The sequence below is a fragment of the Miniopterus natalensis genome, chromosome 4 (assembly GCF_054644295.1).
Source record: "Miniopterus natalensis isolate mMinNat1 chromosome 4, mMinNat1.hap1, whole genome shotgun sequence".
NCBI classification, from domain to species: Eukaryota; Metazoa; Chordata; class Mammalia; order Chiroptera; family Miniopteridae; genus Miniopterus; species Miniopterus natalensis.
The window spans coordinates 14,185,532-14,202,859 of record NC_142084.1 but is presented as its reverse complement, the minus strand read 5'-3'; the positions used below and the strand labels follow the sequence as shown (position 1 = coordinate 14,202,859).

Sequence of the window (17,328 nt, the reverse complement as noted above, 5' to 3'; positions counted from 1 at the left end):
TGTGATCAATAGGAATTGATCAATAGGAATAGTGATCCCAGTGTGATCAGTAGGATTTTGCAAAAGTAATAGGGTGTGACTTTGGAGGTTAGTCATAAAGACCTTGCAACATTTGCCTTGGTTTCTGGACGTGCTCATTCTGCGGGAAGCAAGCTACCATATCGTGAGGGCGGTCCCACAGCCCTTTGGGGAGGAAGTGAGGCTTCCTGCCAGCAACCAGACCAACTTGCTAGACATGTGAGTGAGGCACTTCAGAAGTGAATCCTCCAGCCCTGATCAAGTCTTCAGATGATGCAGCTTCAACTTCAGTGCAACCTCGTAAGAAACCCTTATGAGTCAGAACCTCTCCTGAATTCTTAACCCACAGGAGCAGGGAGCGAATATGTTTTAAGCCACTGAGTTTTGGTCATAAGTTGTTGCAGAGCATTTGTAACTACTAGAGAACCTCTGAGTGTAAACTTTCACAGAGTAACAGAGGTATCCTGCAAAGTTGTGTAAGCAGCATAGCATCCCTCTTACGTGGTTAATAAATAATTTATTTGAAGAGATTATTTTCTTTTTATCCCAAACTGTGAACCTCCTTCCAACCACCTCCCTCAAATATAGTAAATCAGGTATAGGAGAAGTTTGTTATGTATAATAAAAATGAACTTACAAAGAGGGAAAATAATGGAACAGCAGCTAATAATATGGTTTCTAAAGACAAACCACTTGAATTCAAATCTGCTACCTCTTACTTGCTGTGTGACCTTAAACAGATTGCTTAACCTCTCTATGCTTATAAAAAAGTGCTTTTAGTATATTCTAATTGCTGTAACAAACAATCTCAAAATATCAAGTGACTGAGGACAATAGAAGTTGATCTCTTGCTCACATAGCAGTTTGCTGTAGGTATTATGAGGGTGGCATCTTGTATCGTAAGTGATTCTGAACCAAGGTTCCTCCCATTGTGTAGCTCTGCCTCAGCTCTGCAGATCTCTGCAATAGATAGCTGGTAGAGGAAATGGGAGCGCATAGAAGATTGGGTAAGTTTGTTTGGGCCAAGCCTAGAAGATGCTGTCCTTATTTTCTTCTACATTCCATTGGCCAGAATTCAGTCACATGTCCACATCTAACTGCAAGGGAGGCTGGGAAAGCAACCTAACCATGTACTCAGAGAAGAGGGAAGCAAGTTTGGTGACCATCTAGCCAGTGTGCCGCATTCCTTCAACTGGTTTGTCATAAGGATTAAATAAGGTGATTTATATAAAGGATTTAACCAAGAATTGGCGGGTAGTAAGGTCCAGTAAATGTAAACCATTGTTCTTAGCAGTCTCAACGGAATTCTCTGAAAATAGAGCTCAAGTCCATCCCTGAATGTCACATGTGCCTCTCTCCCAAAATACTGCATTTTATAACTTAACTTTTTCTTAAATAAAATAATATTAAATGTTAAGGAGTAAGCAGTTTGATTGTGTGTCATGTCCCTAAAAGAACATATTTTAGCTTATAGTAGGTAGCATCTGCTGACGTTTGAACTGTAACTGTTTTTGGTGTCCTTGGGCCTTCAAAGCTAGAAAACATTTGAAAGTAACATAACAGAAAAAAGGACCAGATACTGCTAATAACAATATTGAAACTTGTGTAGACAAGCAGTCATCCTGCCTTGGGCACAAAATATAGAAGTGGAAATGAAATATGAAATGCATGGCCAGGCCTGTAAGCATATGGGCAAGGACTGGTGAGAATCCTCATCTAGTTGGCTGGATTGTACATTCTGTTACTCTCTGCTGTGGCCTGGTGAGGTGCATATTAAAGGTATTGCAGTGCTTTCTTAAATGTTCTTCATTCGTCTGTGCCAGAGAGTGAGGTGAATCACAGTGAGGGCTATGTTCCTTTGGGAGCCGATAAAGGAATGTGAGCGAGAACAGTTCTGGATTGAGGGCTGCACTAGAGTGTGTGTCTTCAGACCTGAGGGAGCTAGTGTACCCCCTTGATAGAGGTTTTTAATCTGGGGTTCATGATGGACCAAAGTTATATGCAAGACCTGTATTTGTGCATTATTCTGGGAAGTACATCTTTAATACTCATCAGGTTTGCCTTTCTGGTAAAAACAAGTTAGAAGAAGGTAGCTTGACTCCTTTTTAAATGTAGCTTCAGGCCTGATATAGTATAAAGTGAGCAGCTGCTGCCTTGGCCTCCTTTGGCAACCTGTGATGTTTACCTCACAAGAATCCTAAGCACCCATGGCCATTCTTTGGCCCCTGACTTTTTGGAGACAGTACTTTGAATCTCTTGCCAATAAAACTTAGCTTCAGCCATCAAATCCAGAGTATCTTTATGTCCTTCAATGAATATTGTCAGAGACTTGTTTTGTGAAATCCATAATATTGAAATCTTAGGTAACAATATTTAATGGGCATTCCCTTGGCCTGGCTATAACTTTCTAGAAGCAGACATACACAGATGTCCTGGAGTGACTAGTTTTCCAACTTTCATGTCAGAAGTTTGCCAAAATCCTGAAACCCCACTTGAAGAAATGCTTTTCAACAGCATCCCCTCATCCCTTCCCTCAGTGAGAAGCATATGACAGCATACGCCCTCTTGCTTGAAACAAGCCCTAATACAGGTGTTAAGTACATGTGTGCCACAGTTACTGGCATAATATTCTCTCATGTTGGTAAGAATAGTATTTGCTTTTTGCCTTTTAATAAAATTGGGAGGGACCCAGGAAGAATTAGAAAACAGTACTGAAAGAGGGTATAGAAACCCAGGCATATAGGCACTGGAGAGAGAGAGAGAGAGAGAGAGAGAGAGAGAGAGAGAGAGAGAGAGAGAAGAAAGAGAAGAAGGGACAGACAGAAGGAAGGAAGGAGGGAGAGAGAATTACAAGATACTTATTTCACTTGTCTATTGCTGCATAACAAATCATGTCCAAACCTAGTGACTTAAAACAGCAGAGATTTTTTGCTCACAATTCTGGGAGGGCTTATGTGTGTCCCATATGGTAACAGCTGGGGTCATTTGACTGTGACTAGAGGATCCTGGATGGCCTCAGTCCACACGTCTAGGACCTTGGTGTTAGCTGTTGGCTGGGACACCTTGACCCTCCTCCACATAGCCTCTCTCTTGCCGAGTGATCTCCCATCATGCAGTAGTCAAGGCCAGACTTCCAAGAGAGCAAGCCAACACAGAAGGTGCAAGGCCTCTTAAGGCCTAAGCCTAGAACAAAGAGTCATTCAGCCACATCAACATTTAACAAAGAGGGCCGGGGGATACATGCTAGCTGGAAAATTCACATTCCCTTACTTGATAAAACTATTTTTTTTTCCAAAAGAAGGAAAAAGGCTTGTGTTTTAGCTAACTAAAGCATATGGTATTCTCTTTCCCTCCCTCCCTCCCTCCCTCCCTCCCTCCCTCCTTCCTCTCTCCTCCTTGTTTACTAAGGACTTACACTAGACATTCAGCCCCAAGGGTTAAAATGAGGATGTGCCAGCTATGTTGTCCCTGGCACAACAGTTGTGGGAAATAAACATCCCAGTGTAAATGGAGGCAGAGAGGAAAAAGCTAGGAGATGGGTTATGATGTTTGGGTGCCCATGGTGATTTTTCTTTTTCCGTGTTGGTAAAACATACTGATTTACTTACTCAGTTAAAGATAATGGATTTTTTAATGTGCATAGACTAGAAGTAATAATATTAACGATGGTAGTGGTTAACTGTTACTCATAGCTTACTGCTCTCAAGATACTGTGCAAAGCAGCTTTATCTCCACCGCATTGCTTCATTTTCATAGAAATACTAGAAGGTCAGTATTTGTAGCTCTATTTTACTAATTGTGAACCTAAAGTACAGACTTTAAGACATAGCTCGTTAGGAGAAGAACAAGGGTTGAGCTTAGGACTACTTTCACAAGCCACGCTATTAAAATCTATTTTAGTTCATCTCTCTTTAATACAGTGAATGTTTATTGAGCGTCCACTATTGGCCAAATATAAATAAGATGGAGCCTTTTTCTCTAAGGGTCTCCTGTTTGGTCAGGGTATATCTAACCATAATAGAGGGTGCTAAGTGACATTCAGGAAGATGAATAAAGTATATTGTACCCTGAGGAGAAATACTTAATTCTCCTTATATGGACTCTGACACATAAACAGATGTTTTCTAGGCAGAGAAAGAGTGGAGACAGGAGCCTTCCTGGGGAACATTAATCAGTTAATCAACATGCATCAGTTTGTGTGTATTAAAATGACATGGCTGTGAAAGAACTGTGGGTTACATGTTAGCAAGTAGTGGGAGATGATGCCAGGCAGCTAGGTTTAGTCTGTTTGTCAGGGGTCTTGAAAGCTAGGGAATGGGACTTGAAAGCCTGAAAAACGGGAGTGGTCAGAGGTTTCCAAGTAGAGGCTAAAGTGATGACGTCAGCATTTTAGAAAGACGTCCTAGGAGTCTGAACCCAACTGACGCTGAGATCAAATCACTCCTTCACTAAACAGCAAAACAGTGGAGTTGACCGTACTGTTGTAAACTGGTGGCTGTATATGAAGAAGTCGTACTCAGAGAGTGTAACCTTTTGCCGATAGCCTTCGCTTATCGTAGGGTAGAGATAGTTCTGAATGGTTCTCCTGGCCAGACTTCAAGTAGGCCAACACTTGGGCTTACAGTGGAAGTTACCAATATAAGCTTCTAGTTAAGATTTTAAACAAAATATTGAATGCTGCATTGCCCAAGATACCCCAAAGCCCAGAAATTCTGCTGTTTCTTATAATGTTTTCCTTTTATAAAGGTTAGCTTGCAAATGACTCTGAAAATTTAGATGTCTAGGAAGAACAACCTTATCAAAAAAAACAAATGGCCCCCTATCCATAGTTTTGGTTAAACATGAAATCTCAGGTTAATATGTGTGTGTGTATCTTACATCTTCCTGCTAAATTCCACCATATAATAGTTGGATTGGACCCACTTGTTTTGTAACAGTCCACAATACTTCTTCTGGCTGTGGTACTCAAAAGGGTTTCTGCACATGAAGCAGGATGTGACTGTCCATATGTGCCCACATACCACAGGATTTTATCAGCCCCTTTTACTGCCTATTGAAGTTTTTCAAAGTAAATTATCATGATTTTTTCCCCCAGCCCATCCTTTTGCTTTGGAAGAGCCAGGAGTATTGATCTTTGAGCTGTTAATTCTTAGAAACGCCCAAAGATCAGTGCCCTTTTTAAAATATATATTAACTTTTAATCTTTTTTTTTTTTTTTTTTAAATCTTTATTGATTTCAGAGACAGGAAAGGAGAGGGAGAGAGAGAGATAGAAACATCAATGATGAGAGAGTCATTGATCGGCTGCCTCCTGCAGGCCCCCAACTGAGGATCGAGCCTGCAACCCGGGCATGTGCCTGGACCGGGAATCCAACCCTGATCGCCTGGATCCTAGGTCGACACTCAACCGCTGAGCCATGCCCGGCCAGGCAACTTTTAATCTTATATGCCAAGAAGAAGAGCTACCAACCATGGAAGACCCCACTTAACACCTAGGATAAGCGCCAAATCCTAAGCAGCTTAGTTTCCCATTAAAATGGTAGTATCTTTGAGTGCAGTTGTTGTGATAGAGTTGATTTGGGCGCACCAAACTCTTGACCTGCTTTTACCCAAATGTTGGCAGCATTGAAATCCATTATGTCAGTGTTGGAGTTTATGTACAAAATGTATATCAATTTAAAAAAATGAGCCCTAGCCAGTTTTGCTCAGTGGTTAGAGCATCAGCCTGCAGACTGAAGGGTCCTGGGTTCGATTCCAGCCAAAGGCACATACCTCGGTTGCAAGCTCAATCCCTGCCTTGGTAGATGAGTGAGCGCACGGCAACCAATTGATGTGTATCTCTCACATCAATGTTTCTCTCTCTCTGTTTCCCTCCCTCCCTCCCTTCTACTCTCTCTGTAAAGCAATGGAAAAAATACCCTCAGGTGAGGATTAAAAAAGAAAGAAATTGATTTGAACAGCTTCTAGCAACTGACAAGTGTTTGTTGTATTTCATTTCCTTGATATTTCAAGCAGCTGTTGATAGGCAGAATTAGTGATAATGATAATGATGATGATGAATATTGGTGATGATGTATGCCTGGATGCTTTACTGCATTGAGATAATCCCTGGTACTGTTCTGCTTGGGAAGCTGATCTTGTATCTTGTGGTCATGACTTTTTTCATTTGTTCATTGATTTAAATATATATATACTTATTGGATTTTTAGAGAGGGAGAGAGAGAAACATCAATTTGTTGTCCCACTTATTCATGCATTCATTGGATGATTCTTGTATGTGCCCTGACTGGGGACCAAACGTGCAACCTTGGTTTATGGGGACAGTGCTCTAACCAACTGAGCTGCCTGGCTAGAGTTGTTCATTAATTTTTATTTTTTTGTTACCTTTCCCTGCGTTGGTTCCTGAGCATATGCTTTTTGCTCCTGCCCATGTTAGGTTTAGAAGTAAGCTAGATTTACTTGTATGCTGGGCTGCAATGCTTCTGTCCTACGCCTGTTTCCCCTTTTTATTGTCAAGTGCTATGCAAGTTACTTTTCATGAATGTGATAAGATTGTGCATCTAAACGTGTATGTTCCCCTCAGTAAGCTGTAGATAAACCGATCACTGTTTGAACTGCGAAGCTCCTTTAATGTTACTCAATAAGGGTGGAGTTTTGTTGTATTTTATCCTATTCTCTGTCAACAAAGATAACAGGAAATAGAATCTTTCTGGATCTAGGGGCAATCACAGCATCCCGTGGATTACCCAGGCCGTTAACCAAATGACACTGGTTCCTTTTGAAGGATTTTTAATAAAACTCCCCAAACTACTTTCCCAGTTGTTGATTCCTCTGCCAAAATGCTGATATCAACAGGACATCGGATTTCCAACTGTCCTTAAAAACCCTCTGTGTAGCTGCAGCCTCTGCATTTGGCTTCTTAACTGTTGGCGGTAGATGAGGCCTGCTGAGTCCGCCTGGCTTTCTAGTGGAAAGGCGCCGGGGTTGTGGCTCTCGTGCGCTAAGCAGTCTGTCATGAGAAAGAGCAGACGGGGTATGAGCCCTGCTCAGTAGTTCTAGCCCCCCACTCCCATAGCAGACACCCCTCAGATTAAACAAGCCCATACTCGCTATTACTTGGGATCCTGATACATTCATGTCTCAGGAAAATGCCCAGTCTCTTCTCTCAGAGAAGCCTTTCTGTTTTGCTTTCTAATCCCAGGCCCTGTCGTTGACTTTTTGTCTCTGAACTACTTCACAGTTATAGACCAGGAACTCTTCATCACGGCCTAATTTTCCTCCCATAAAAATCACAGCACATAATAAAGAGCGTGCCACACACATTACAGGGAGGTTCTCATCCTCGTAAATGGCAGGGGCACGTGACTGATGGGATTGGAAGGAGGTGTAAAATGTGTATGTGTCATGTGAAGAACAAATTCCACAAGTGTCAGTGGTCCACAGTGTCAAGATGGGCCTGAGGATGTAGGCCAGTGAAATTTGAATTTTGTAAGCAACACAAGGGAAAAAGAACAGCAAATTCGAACAGTGCTCTAAGCAGTTACGATCGATGTTTTGCAAAGAGCAGTAATTAAATTTGCACTTATAAATTAAATCCTCATGTTCCGACTGCAAATAATTCATTGCTGAGTCTCCAGTTATTTCCCTTCTTATACTTTTTTATTGAATGCAATAATGTCTCTTGAACACTGAGTGTCAAATTGTGTTAAGTCTTCAGTCCTCACCGCAGTCCTGGGGGTTTTTACAGATGCTGCGTCTGAAGGTCAGTTATGTAACTTGCTCAAAGCCACAGAGCTAGTAAGTGATAAAATCAGATCCATCAGATCTAAAACTTGTAATCTTTTCATTTTGTCTTCTGTCTTTCAAATGAATAATCTGTACAAAGACCACAAATGGTTAAGATCCGGAAAGCCAAGGCCCAGTCCTCTGTACTCATCTGTGTGACCTTTTATCCTCACTGAGTCTCAGTTTCCTCACCTACAAGATAACAAGAATAATAGCACCTCCCTTGCAGGATTGTTGTGAGTAAAATAATGAAGATAATAGGCACTCACATCTGGTTCTTTCCGTTGTCATTTGTACCACCACTACCTCCCGCCTTATCTCTGCCAGGTTCCGTGCTAAGCATTTTATGGGCATTATCATTTCAATAGTTCTGCAGGGCAGGTGTTAGATCCCCATGTGCACAAGGGAAATAGTCTCAGAGCAATTAAGGATCTTGCCCAAAGAGTTCAAAGCTTGTCTAGCTCCAAAGCCTGTTTGCTTTCTACCCCTATAATGACTGTAAATTCCTACCCTGTAATTTTTGTGGTGATATGACCGTGATGGTGAGGTCAGTGACGCTGTAGTTGTTGCCCACTCAGTAAGCAGAACCAGGACTCAGCCTGGGTCCATCTGACTGCAGAAGCCCAGCCACACCTGACAACTCTGCTGCAAGGCTTCAGGAAACAGTAACTTGGTATTTATGGGTCTGCTAATTCCATGTATAAGAAGCTTGAAATTGAGGATACTTGGAAGAGTTATCCAGAGTTATATTTTTATTTCACAGTCTTATTCCCCAGGAGCTTCTAGAAGGAAGACAGTCTTTCTAATAACTTATTTCTAAGACATTCCTAAGTCAGAATTAGTTTTTAAGTTTGGACAGAATTAACAAGGGACTTAGGGCATAGAAGAAGCTCCTACTGCCTCAACTTTTGTGTTACTTTGGAAAGTCCCTATGCAATGAGTAGATTATTTGAGCCACACAGTAGAGCTTCATAAATCCATTTCTCATAGATTACATAAGCTTTCCCTTCCTTTGCTCAGCAGGCTTATTTGCACAGTGATCCTTCACTAAAGAATGAAGGAAACTTCATATCATTCTCTTGAAATTATCTCTTCCAAACAACATAGGATTGGAATAGCCAACAATGTTGTGAATAATTTAGATTCTCATCAGAATTCCAACTGGAGCTTTTAGTACAGAGGCAGAACTCTTGGTCTGGCCAGAAGGTGGCCAGACACTAAGCAGCTTTTAAATGACTTGCATGTGTCTGAGTTTCAGAGTTAAATGAACAACAGTAATTTGGGGGATGATTTCCCAGGCCCTTTGATGAACGTTCATCTGCTCTTAACCTGATCCACAGAGGTGCCCTTGCACTTGGAAAAACACGTGTCATGATAGAGGTTGATAGCCCCTTGTCTGGCACTCACACACTATGATGTGCTCACTTGCACCCCATTGCTCTGGAGCCCGGAACGGCCCTGTCTGAGCTCTTCAGAAGCTAGGGCCTGACTCGTGGTGGAGAGAACTGGCCCTCAGAACTGGAACACTCCCCAGGGTGAAAATCTCCTTCTAGAACACATTCTAGTATGCTCAGATAGCTTTTCTCTCAGACGAAACAGCCAATGAAATGAAATTCTCATGTTCTCATGTCTCTTTCTGCTTGGCTGTGTATAAACACAATTTTTCACGCATCTGTCTAAATCCACAGTCCTTCCTCACAACTCACTCTTCTTTGTTCCTCCAACGTTTACTACAGTTTGCAGGAAAAAACAAATGCTCACATTTTGGGTGACAGTTGAAATTAAACATTATCTTTGTTCCCATTGTAGTTGGCGAGGATCTTATTCTCAGGAACTCATTAGAAATAGACAGACAAAACCTGGGGGACACCAGGCATCAGGGGGCGGAGGCCTGTCACTAAGTTTGAATTCATTTCAAGTGTCTTTAGGTAAGGATTGCTGATTGTGCTGTACTTGAGGCCAGAGGCAGAAGGGTTCTGAAACACTCTGTTATTTGTTGAAATCCATACTTGTGGGGTTGGGGGCACTGGCCTCTGTGGTGAAGATTGGCTAGAAAAGGTGAGCTGAATGGATGGATGATGACTGCTGAGGAAGTGGAAAGTGCAGGTGTTAGAAACTTCAGCCCCAGGGTTCTCATCCCAGCCCCTGTCCTGCTTAGCTGTGTGACGGTTAACCTATGTTGAGTTCACCTATGGTTTAGAACTAAGCATGCAAAGTACCAAGCAGATGTGAACACTCATCCATAGGAACAGTGTTTAAGTGTCAATGATAATGGTACACAGGCAGGTTGTCACCCAGGAGCAGCCGTGGTTCAGCTTTGTTTGGGGAACAAAGAAAAGGGAGGAGAAAACTGTGGTGCTTGAGCTCAACAACAGCCATAGTTTCTCTTCTCTTCTCCTGCAGATACTCAAAAGGAGACTGGGGACATGTGTGACACTGGTACTTAATGTTAGGGATGCCGACTCCTCTGGAAACCGGGAGATCTTTGTTGTTTTTGCTTTAAGTTCCCTTCTCCCCTTAGTCCCTCGCCCCGGTTGAACTCAGCTATGTAGTGATTCCATCTATTTTGTTGAAAATTCAGTCCCCTAGGGAAAATATGATAATGTTGTTTTCAGACAGCTGTGTTTGGGAGCAAGATGGACTGAACCAGCTGGCTGGCACCATTGGAGCCCAAGGACCTGCTAACCCATGGAGAGCAGCTGTTTTGGCTGAAATTCTTATCATTCTTATGACTTTGCTTCCTATATTATCAGCTTCTGAGTTCTGCTTTTAAATGCACACCCAGAGGAGAGAAAGCCATGAGGAAGACTCTGATGTGTCTAGGGCCACCCTTAGTTGAAAGGAGTGGGTTCCCACCACCATCCTCTTGTTACTCATGATTGTTGGAAAAGAGAAAATCCAGAAGGAGGCTATCTCCAAAGAGCAAGAGGCAATAATGAGTGGATTGGTTAATACTGATATCTTAATATGGTGGGATGTTAGAAGATTTTTTTTAATGAAGGAAGAAATGTTACAATAGAATGTTAAACGACATGGATATGATACAAAACTGTATAAAGAATATAATCATAATTATGGAAAAGTGTTCTTTACCATCAAGTGAGATAACTGAATCAAGGCACTTAACCCGGTGCCTGGTGTGGAAAAGACTAAGCAATCACAGCTACTGGATGCAAACTCTAACCACAGGGAACATGTTTTCTTCCTGCACTGTTATCCCCACAGTGCCTGGTATAAAGTAAATGCTCAAAAGATCTTTCTCAATTGCATGAATCGGTGGTGGTGTTATATGCATTTAAAAATGAATCTAGAGAATCTAAGGACATGGGTTTCTGAGTGATCATCCGTAATTACATCTGTGATTGTGGCAGCCTAACCTCTCTGCCTCAGTTCTTCATTATAAGTGGTGAGGATAGTACCTGTTGCTCAAGGTCACTGAGCACGGAGTGAGCCACGTGTAAAACACACGCAGTGGCTGGCCCCTAGGGAACCAGCACTGAACGGTGGCCACTGTAATCACAGTAAGTACCATGTAAGTGGTATCTATTATAATAATTCTGCTGTCCTCGTGTCTGTAGGAAAAAAGATGAGAGTTGTCATGATTTTGTCTATCATTTTCTTCTCATTTCTTACCTTGGACTTTTTATTTTAAAATATAAAAGCTTAAAAGTTTATAAGAAAATAAAGCTCAAAAGCTAATAGTGGTTATTCTAGAATTGGGAGAGGTTTTCTGTTTTCTTGATGCTCTTTTCAAATTGCCTGGAGTATTTATGTGTCACTTATCATCAAAAGGAAAAAAAAAACCAGCAACTTTTCCCCCCTTATAAATAAGAAAAAAATTGCTCTGCATCAAAGATGACACAGAGCTACTGAACTAGAAAGGATGCCCCTCTGAAGATGGTTGAGGACTAGGAAGTGGGCCCTGCTCTGGGCTACTTTTTGGGGTGTTATTTAAATGCCTGTTTCACACTCTGAGAAAGTTGTGAAGCCGTCATTAAGAACTGCTGAGAGAACCAGGCAGGGAAAGTAAAGGGATTTTGGTTAATTGGTTCTGGACAAAGGTGGTCACAAAAGTTGAAGTCTTGTTAACAGTCGATGGCTTAGATGTAGCACAGAGCTTCCCATTTCCCTTGGAGAGAACAAAAAGACCTGTGGGAAATATAACAGAGGGTTCTAGGAATGGAAGTAAATGGTTACTAAACTCCAGGATACACTTCCGAACAAGAGGGTTGAATGTGGTTCCTAGAGACGTTTCAAATGAAGTCCTGAGCAAACACTGGTGGCCTTCTCAGGGTTTCTTGCTGTTTGTTAGCTATCACCGCACCTCCAGTTGTACTGGTTCTGCTTTGTCCCCAGTTCATGGCAGTGTGTAACCATGCTATGAACTTTTACTTGCAGATATTTAACACGGTACCTGATATGCCTCTCACCAATGCCCAGCTGCACCTGTCTCGGAAGAAGAGCAGTGACTCCAAGCCCCCGTCCTGCAGCGAGAGGCCCCTGACGCTCTTCCACGCCACACAGTCAACAGAGAAACGTGAGTCCTGTGCCGAGGGCCAGTGTGCTCCAGGGACATCCCATGCCGCTTCCTGGCTGCTCAGGGGGCACACCTCCAGCCTCTGTCTGTGGGCCGCAGCCTTTTGTGTCCCTGAAGACTGTGTAGCATCATGCTCTCCCGGGTGCCACGGCTGTGCAACCCTATTAAGAGAGAAAGCAGGATTGCTGAGAATGAAAGGCAGGGTGCGCGCTGTTCCGGTTCTCTTTCCAGACCTGGGGCCACCAGCTGAGCCTCTCTCCCACCTGCTACACAATAAGAGCTCAGCACAGGTGTTGCTTCTTTGGGCCCCCTTTTGTTAGCAGCTCCCATGGCACGGTTTCCTTTCCTTTTCTCAGTTTGTAATTAGATGCATATTAGTGCGAGTCACATGCCCCACTAGAATGTGACTGTGTGAAGGCAGGACCTTGTTTTGCTCGTCCTTCCGCTCCACCTCTCACAGGGCCTGGTATATAGTGGACACTTAATAAATATGTAAAGTTAATTAATACATTCATTAGGGAATAATACCTTCCTTGTTCCACATAGCAGAGTGTAATCACTACGATTGTTTCAAAACTTTTTTCATCTCAGGATTTCTGAGTTCTTTGCAGTGATCAGGTTACTGAGCCCTAAAATATCTGGACTTGTTTAACATTTGTAATGAAAGAGTTGAGTACAGACCTGGGTTCCTGTGCCAGCAGCAACACATGGGCACGCCTTTTGCCTTCTCTCAGCCTCAGTTTGCTCATCCATAAAGTAGGGATCATAGTACCTACCTCATAGGGAAGTTGTGAGGTTAAAATAAAGTTATACATTAAGCATCTGGCCCAAAGAATATAAAAACACCACCTGTCTTTAAGGAGCTCACAGCTGAGTAAGGGAAGCAGACAAGTGAATAGATAATGGCAAGTTGGCGCATAACTGCTCTCGTAGAAAAACATACCTTCAGTGAGGCAGTAGGACATGCTGTTTGAAAGACACATGGCACCACCCTGGTCAGTGCGGCTCGGTTGAGCATCTCCCGTGCACCAAAGGGATCGCTGGTTCCATTCGAGGTCAGGGTGCATGCCCAGGTTGTGGCGGATCCCTGGGGTTGGGTGCATGTGGGAGGCAACCCATCAATGTTTTTCTCCCTCTCTCTCTCTCTCCTTCCTTTCTCTATAAAATCATTAAGAAGAAAGAGAGAAGGAAGGGAGGGAGGGAGGGAGGGAGGGAGGGAGGGAGGGAGGGAGGGAGGGAGGGGAAGGGGGAAGAAAGAAAGAGGAAAGAAGGAAGGAAGGAAGGAAGGAAGGAAGGAAGGAAGGAAGGAAGGAAGGAAGGAAGGAAGGAAGGAAGGAAGGAAGGAAAGAAGGAAAGAAGGAAAGAAGGAAAGAAGGAAAGAAGGAAAGAAAAAGAAAGAAAGGGGAAGAGAGAGAGAGAAAGAAAGGGGAAAGGGAGGGGGAGGGAAGGGAAGGGAAGGGAAGGGAAGGGAAGGGAAGGGAAGGGAAGGGAAGGGAAGGGAAGGGAAGGGAAGGGAAGGGAAGGGAAGGGAAGGGAAGGGAAGGGAAGGGAAGGGAAGGGAAGGGAAGGGAAGACAAAAACACAGACAGAAAGACAGGGAGGGCAGGAGGAAAGAAAGAAAGCTGTGGCGCCAGGTTGCCTGGGTGAGAGTCCGCCTCTACTGCTCGCTGCCGAGTGTGACTAGGCGAGTTATCTAACATCTCGGGGCCTCAATCTCCTCTCCTGGAAAATAGAGATGATAACAGTTCATTCCTCTCAGGGGTGTTGTGAGGATTAAAGCACTTCTAATAGTGCCTGGTGCCGAGTAAGTGCCCAGTAAATGCTATAGAGGGGTGTTATTATTCTTACTACAGAGATGAGCACCACTACCCCCCCCATTAGACCACTGCTGCTAATCTCCGTGGAGTACAGTAAAGACACAAAGTAGAATCATGACCTTCGCTTTGAAGAGAAGAGGCCCCTTATCAAGATTGGCATCTTTCTCTTTCCTTGTTACAAATATGAGTTTTAGCCCTTCACATTCCAAAAGTAATGGTTTTTCTTATCATAACCCCTGAAAACAAATTATCCCCATCCAGAATATCATGCACTTAAAGATGCCACGGTATCCCATAACATGGCTGCACCTTGGTGTATTTAGTACCATTTGGGTGTTTCCTGTATTTTGCATTTATGAATAAAGCTACTGTTATGACCTTTGTAGCTAAATCTATTCATAGTCATGAATAGTCATTTCCTTAAGATAAATTCCTGGAAAGATTTCTAGGTCAACAGATATGCACAGCTTTAGGGCTTTGACCCTATACCCAGATTGGCTTCCCTTCCCATGATAACCTGTGTTCCTCTTGACAGTCTGACGTGGCTCATTCTCACTGTGTGTCCACCTGGCTTGGGCCCCTCCACATGTACCGGTGAACACTGGGAACGGGCCTGGCCACACCCACATCTGCCACAAGCTAGACGTGGGGCTGTAGGGTGATGTGCTTCTCAGGTTTCCAGGAGAGCCACGGTCACCTAATGTTTTGTACAAACATGTACAGTGCAGATTGGGACAGATCAGACAGTACTGGTAAATTCTTCTAAGCTTGAAATAGTGCCAAGTTCATGATTAGACTGAAGCAGAGGCAGCTCTGAAACAGGTCTAGAAACTTATACTCTGGAAGGGTGTAAGAATGAAGATGGAGATTAGGAGAAAATCAATTAGATCTTTGCCCAAGATTAGTTTTTAATCACACAGGCAGGGGCTGAAAGGAAAGGAGGGTGAAAGCAGACCTGCCTCAGCTGCAGAGCAAGCTGCTGTCCCTGTCTGCAGATGGTGGATGTAGGGTAGAGACGGGAAGAGGGTGAAGTGATGCCTCTTTTCTCCAAATGTTAATCAGTGCTTCCTGGAAACAGGACTGAAACCTCCACGTGCTCCAATATTTGTGGGGTGCTTAGCTTTCTCCCCGATTCTCAGAGAAGAAACATTTCAAAAGAAACATTTTCACTGAAAAGTATATAGATGTGTGTAGATACATATACTTTTTAATAATGTTTTGGAAACCTTCCCTTTTTTGGGGGGAAACTATAATGATATCCAAGCCATCTTGGAAAGGACCATGGAAGAAGTGGGTGAGTTGATGCTGTGAGGAAGATGGAGCCAGGAGCTGGAAGGTTCTATGGGCACTCTCCCCTCCTGGGTTGTAATCTAGCCACCCATCAGTATGAGGCCTTCTTTCTATACCTAGCTCTGTAATTCCCAGACTTGAATCATTTGCATAAACTTCATTCACTCTTTGGGCCACAATCACATAATTTATACACTGTTGTTTGTTTAATACGTCTTTAAATCGATTTTAAAGCAACTCACTTCTTTACATGGCCTATTCCTATTCTGTAAAATCTCTAAAAACATGAATTTGATAGTCTCATGGTTCTACTTCCTAATATACAGTAAAATAAATATGTAACCATCAAGATAAAGAATGTTCGTCCACATCCAGCCTCAGAATTGTCTCGTGTCCTGCCTATGGGATGTGCACTGTGCCCACAGACCTTGCTCTAAATGTTTGACAGACTCAGACCCTTCATCTTAACGTAAATATACAAACTCAGGTTTCTTTGGTTCACTCAATTAGAATTGGGTTCAGATATCATCAGTTGGTTGTTTATATTACTAGACACTCACTGTTCATCTATCACTTTCATGCTGTCTACAATTTCATGCTGTGACACCTGTCCAGGTGTGATGTAACCTTACCTTTCTTCAGATTCTTGCCACAGAGCAAACATCTTATTAAAGGGATCGTGCTTGTGTGGACACACACACACACACACCCCTACACATACCTCTCCTCCACCTTCAAAATGGGCCTATGATATTTTTCAGAACCTCATTTCCTCTTCTGTCTGCATATCTGATCTCTTTTGAATCCAATTATGCTTTTTCTCCTCACTGATGTACTTGCCATTTAATATTTTCTTTGTATTTCATTGGTCAGCCCTCTCTTGAGCTCCTAGTTGAGATGCTTAATGGGCCTGAAACTCCCAGAGTAGTTGGCTTGGGTCCTTCAGTTTGAGAGGTTCCAGATGTTCCCCATCAGCACGTGTTTTTCTCTCTCCTCCCCCCAGTGCCCCTGCTCGGTACCGAAGCTGCAGCCCATTCTTTTCTCTCTGGTGAACCTGTGCCAACACTTCCGGCCTCACACTGTCGGTTGCCTCCCTCTTCCTGAGAAGGAAGCTCCTGAGAGTCACCTTGTGAGATTGTAGGCTCTGTCCTTTGCCTTTGCATCTGCACTTCAGGCTCATGGAAGTACCTGCCGTGATAGTTGATGCTCATTCAATAAAAACAACAGTAAAAATAAAAATGATCGTAGCTCAACTAATGTCTGAACAGCCTGCTAAGTCCATTATTGTCTCATCTATCCTCATAATTGATAATCACCCAATGAGGTAGGGGCTCATAATCTACATGTTACACACAGGTAAACTGAGGCTTGAGAGGTCAGGCAGTCAGTCATACAGCCGACAAGTGGCAAAGGAGGAATTTGTACCCAGGGGATCTCCCTTTCCCATGGCATGTTGTCTCCAAAAGGGTGCCTCTGTCAGTTTTTGAGCCACAGAAGCAAAGACCTTGCTAGACTGAATTACAGAAGCAATCAGAGCCATCTGTCCCAGCTCCCAGCGCTGCCTTGGGGGCAGCTGAGCCATATTGAATGGGTTCCTCAGTACTCGTGCTGTCAGGCAGCAGCCATATGACAGCCGCCCCTCCAGATCTGGCACCAACTACGCAGGTTTTTCAACTGTGATACCAGATGAATGGTAGCAAAGGAGATTAGTGTTTAATCTCTAAGTTTCCATGCAGATACAACATGCAGCAGAAATTGGACTGGTGTATCTAGGTGAAAGGTACTGACACGCAGCCGTACTTTTTCTGGACAACTGTAGAAGATAGAGCCAGAAAGATTAGAGGGAACCAGCAACCAGGTCTTGTAAAACCTTTTAGATTTT

At 43.2% G+C, this 17,328-nt stretch overlaps 1 protein-coding gene across 2 annotated transcripts in view; it reads left to right on the top strand.

Moving 5' to 3' along the window:
* ARHGAP26 (Rho GTPase activating protein 26) overlaps positions 1-17,328 on the top strand; it is a 401,390-nt gene that overhangs the window by 310,520 nt on the left and 73,542 nt on the right. For both annotated transcript variants that reach the window (XM_087816295.1, XM_087816294.1), the window contains exon 19: positions 12,201-12,339. In XM_087816295.1, coding sequence (XP_087672421.1) covers positions 12,201-12,339 — 139 coding nt within the window. The remainder of the gene's footprint in view (positions 1-12,200; positions 12,340-17,328) is intronic.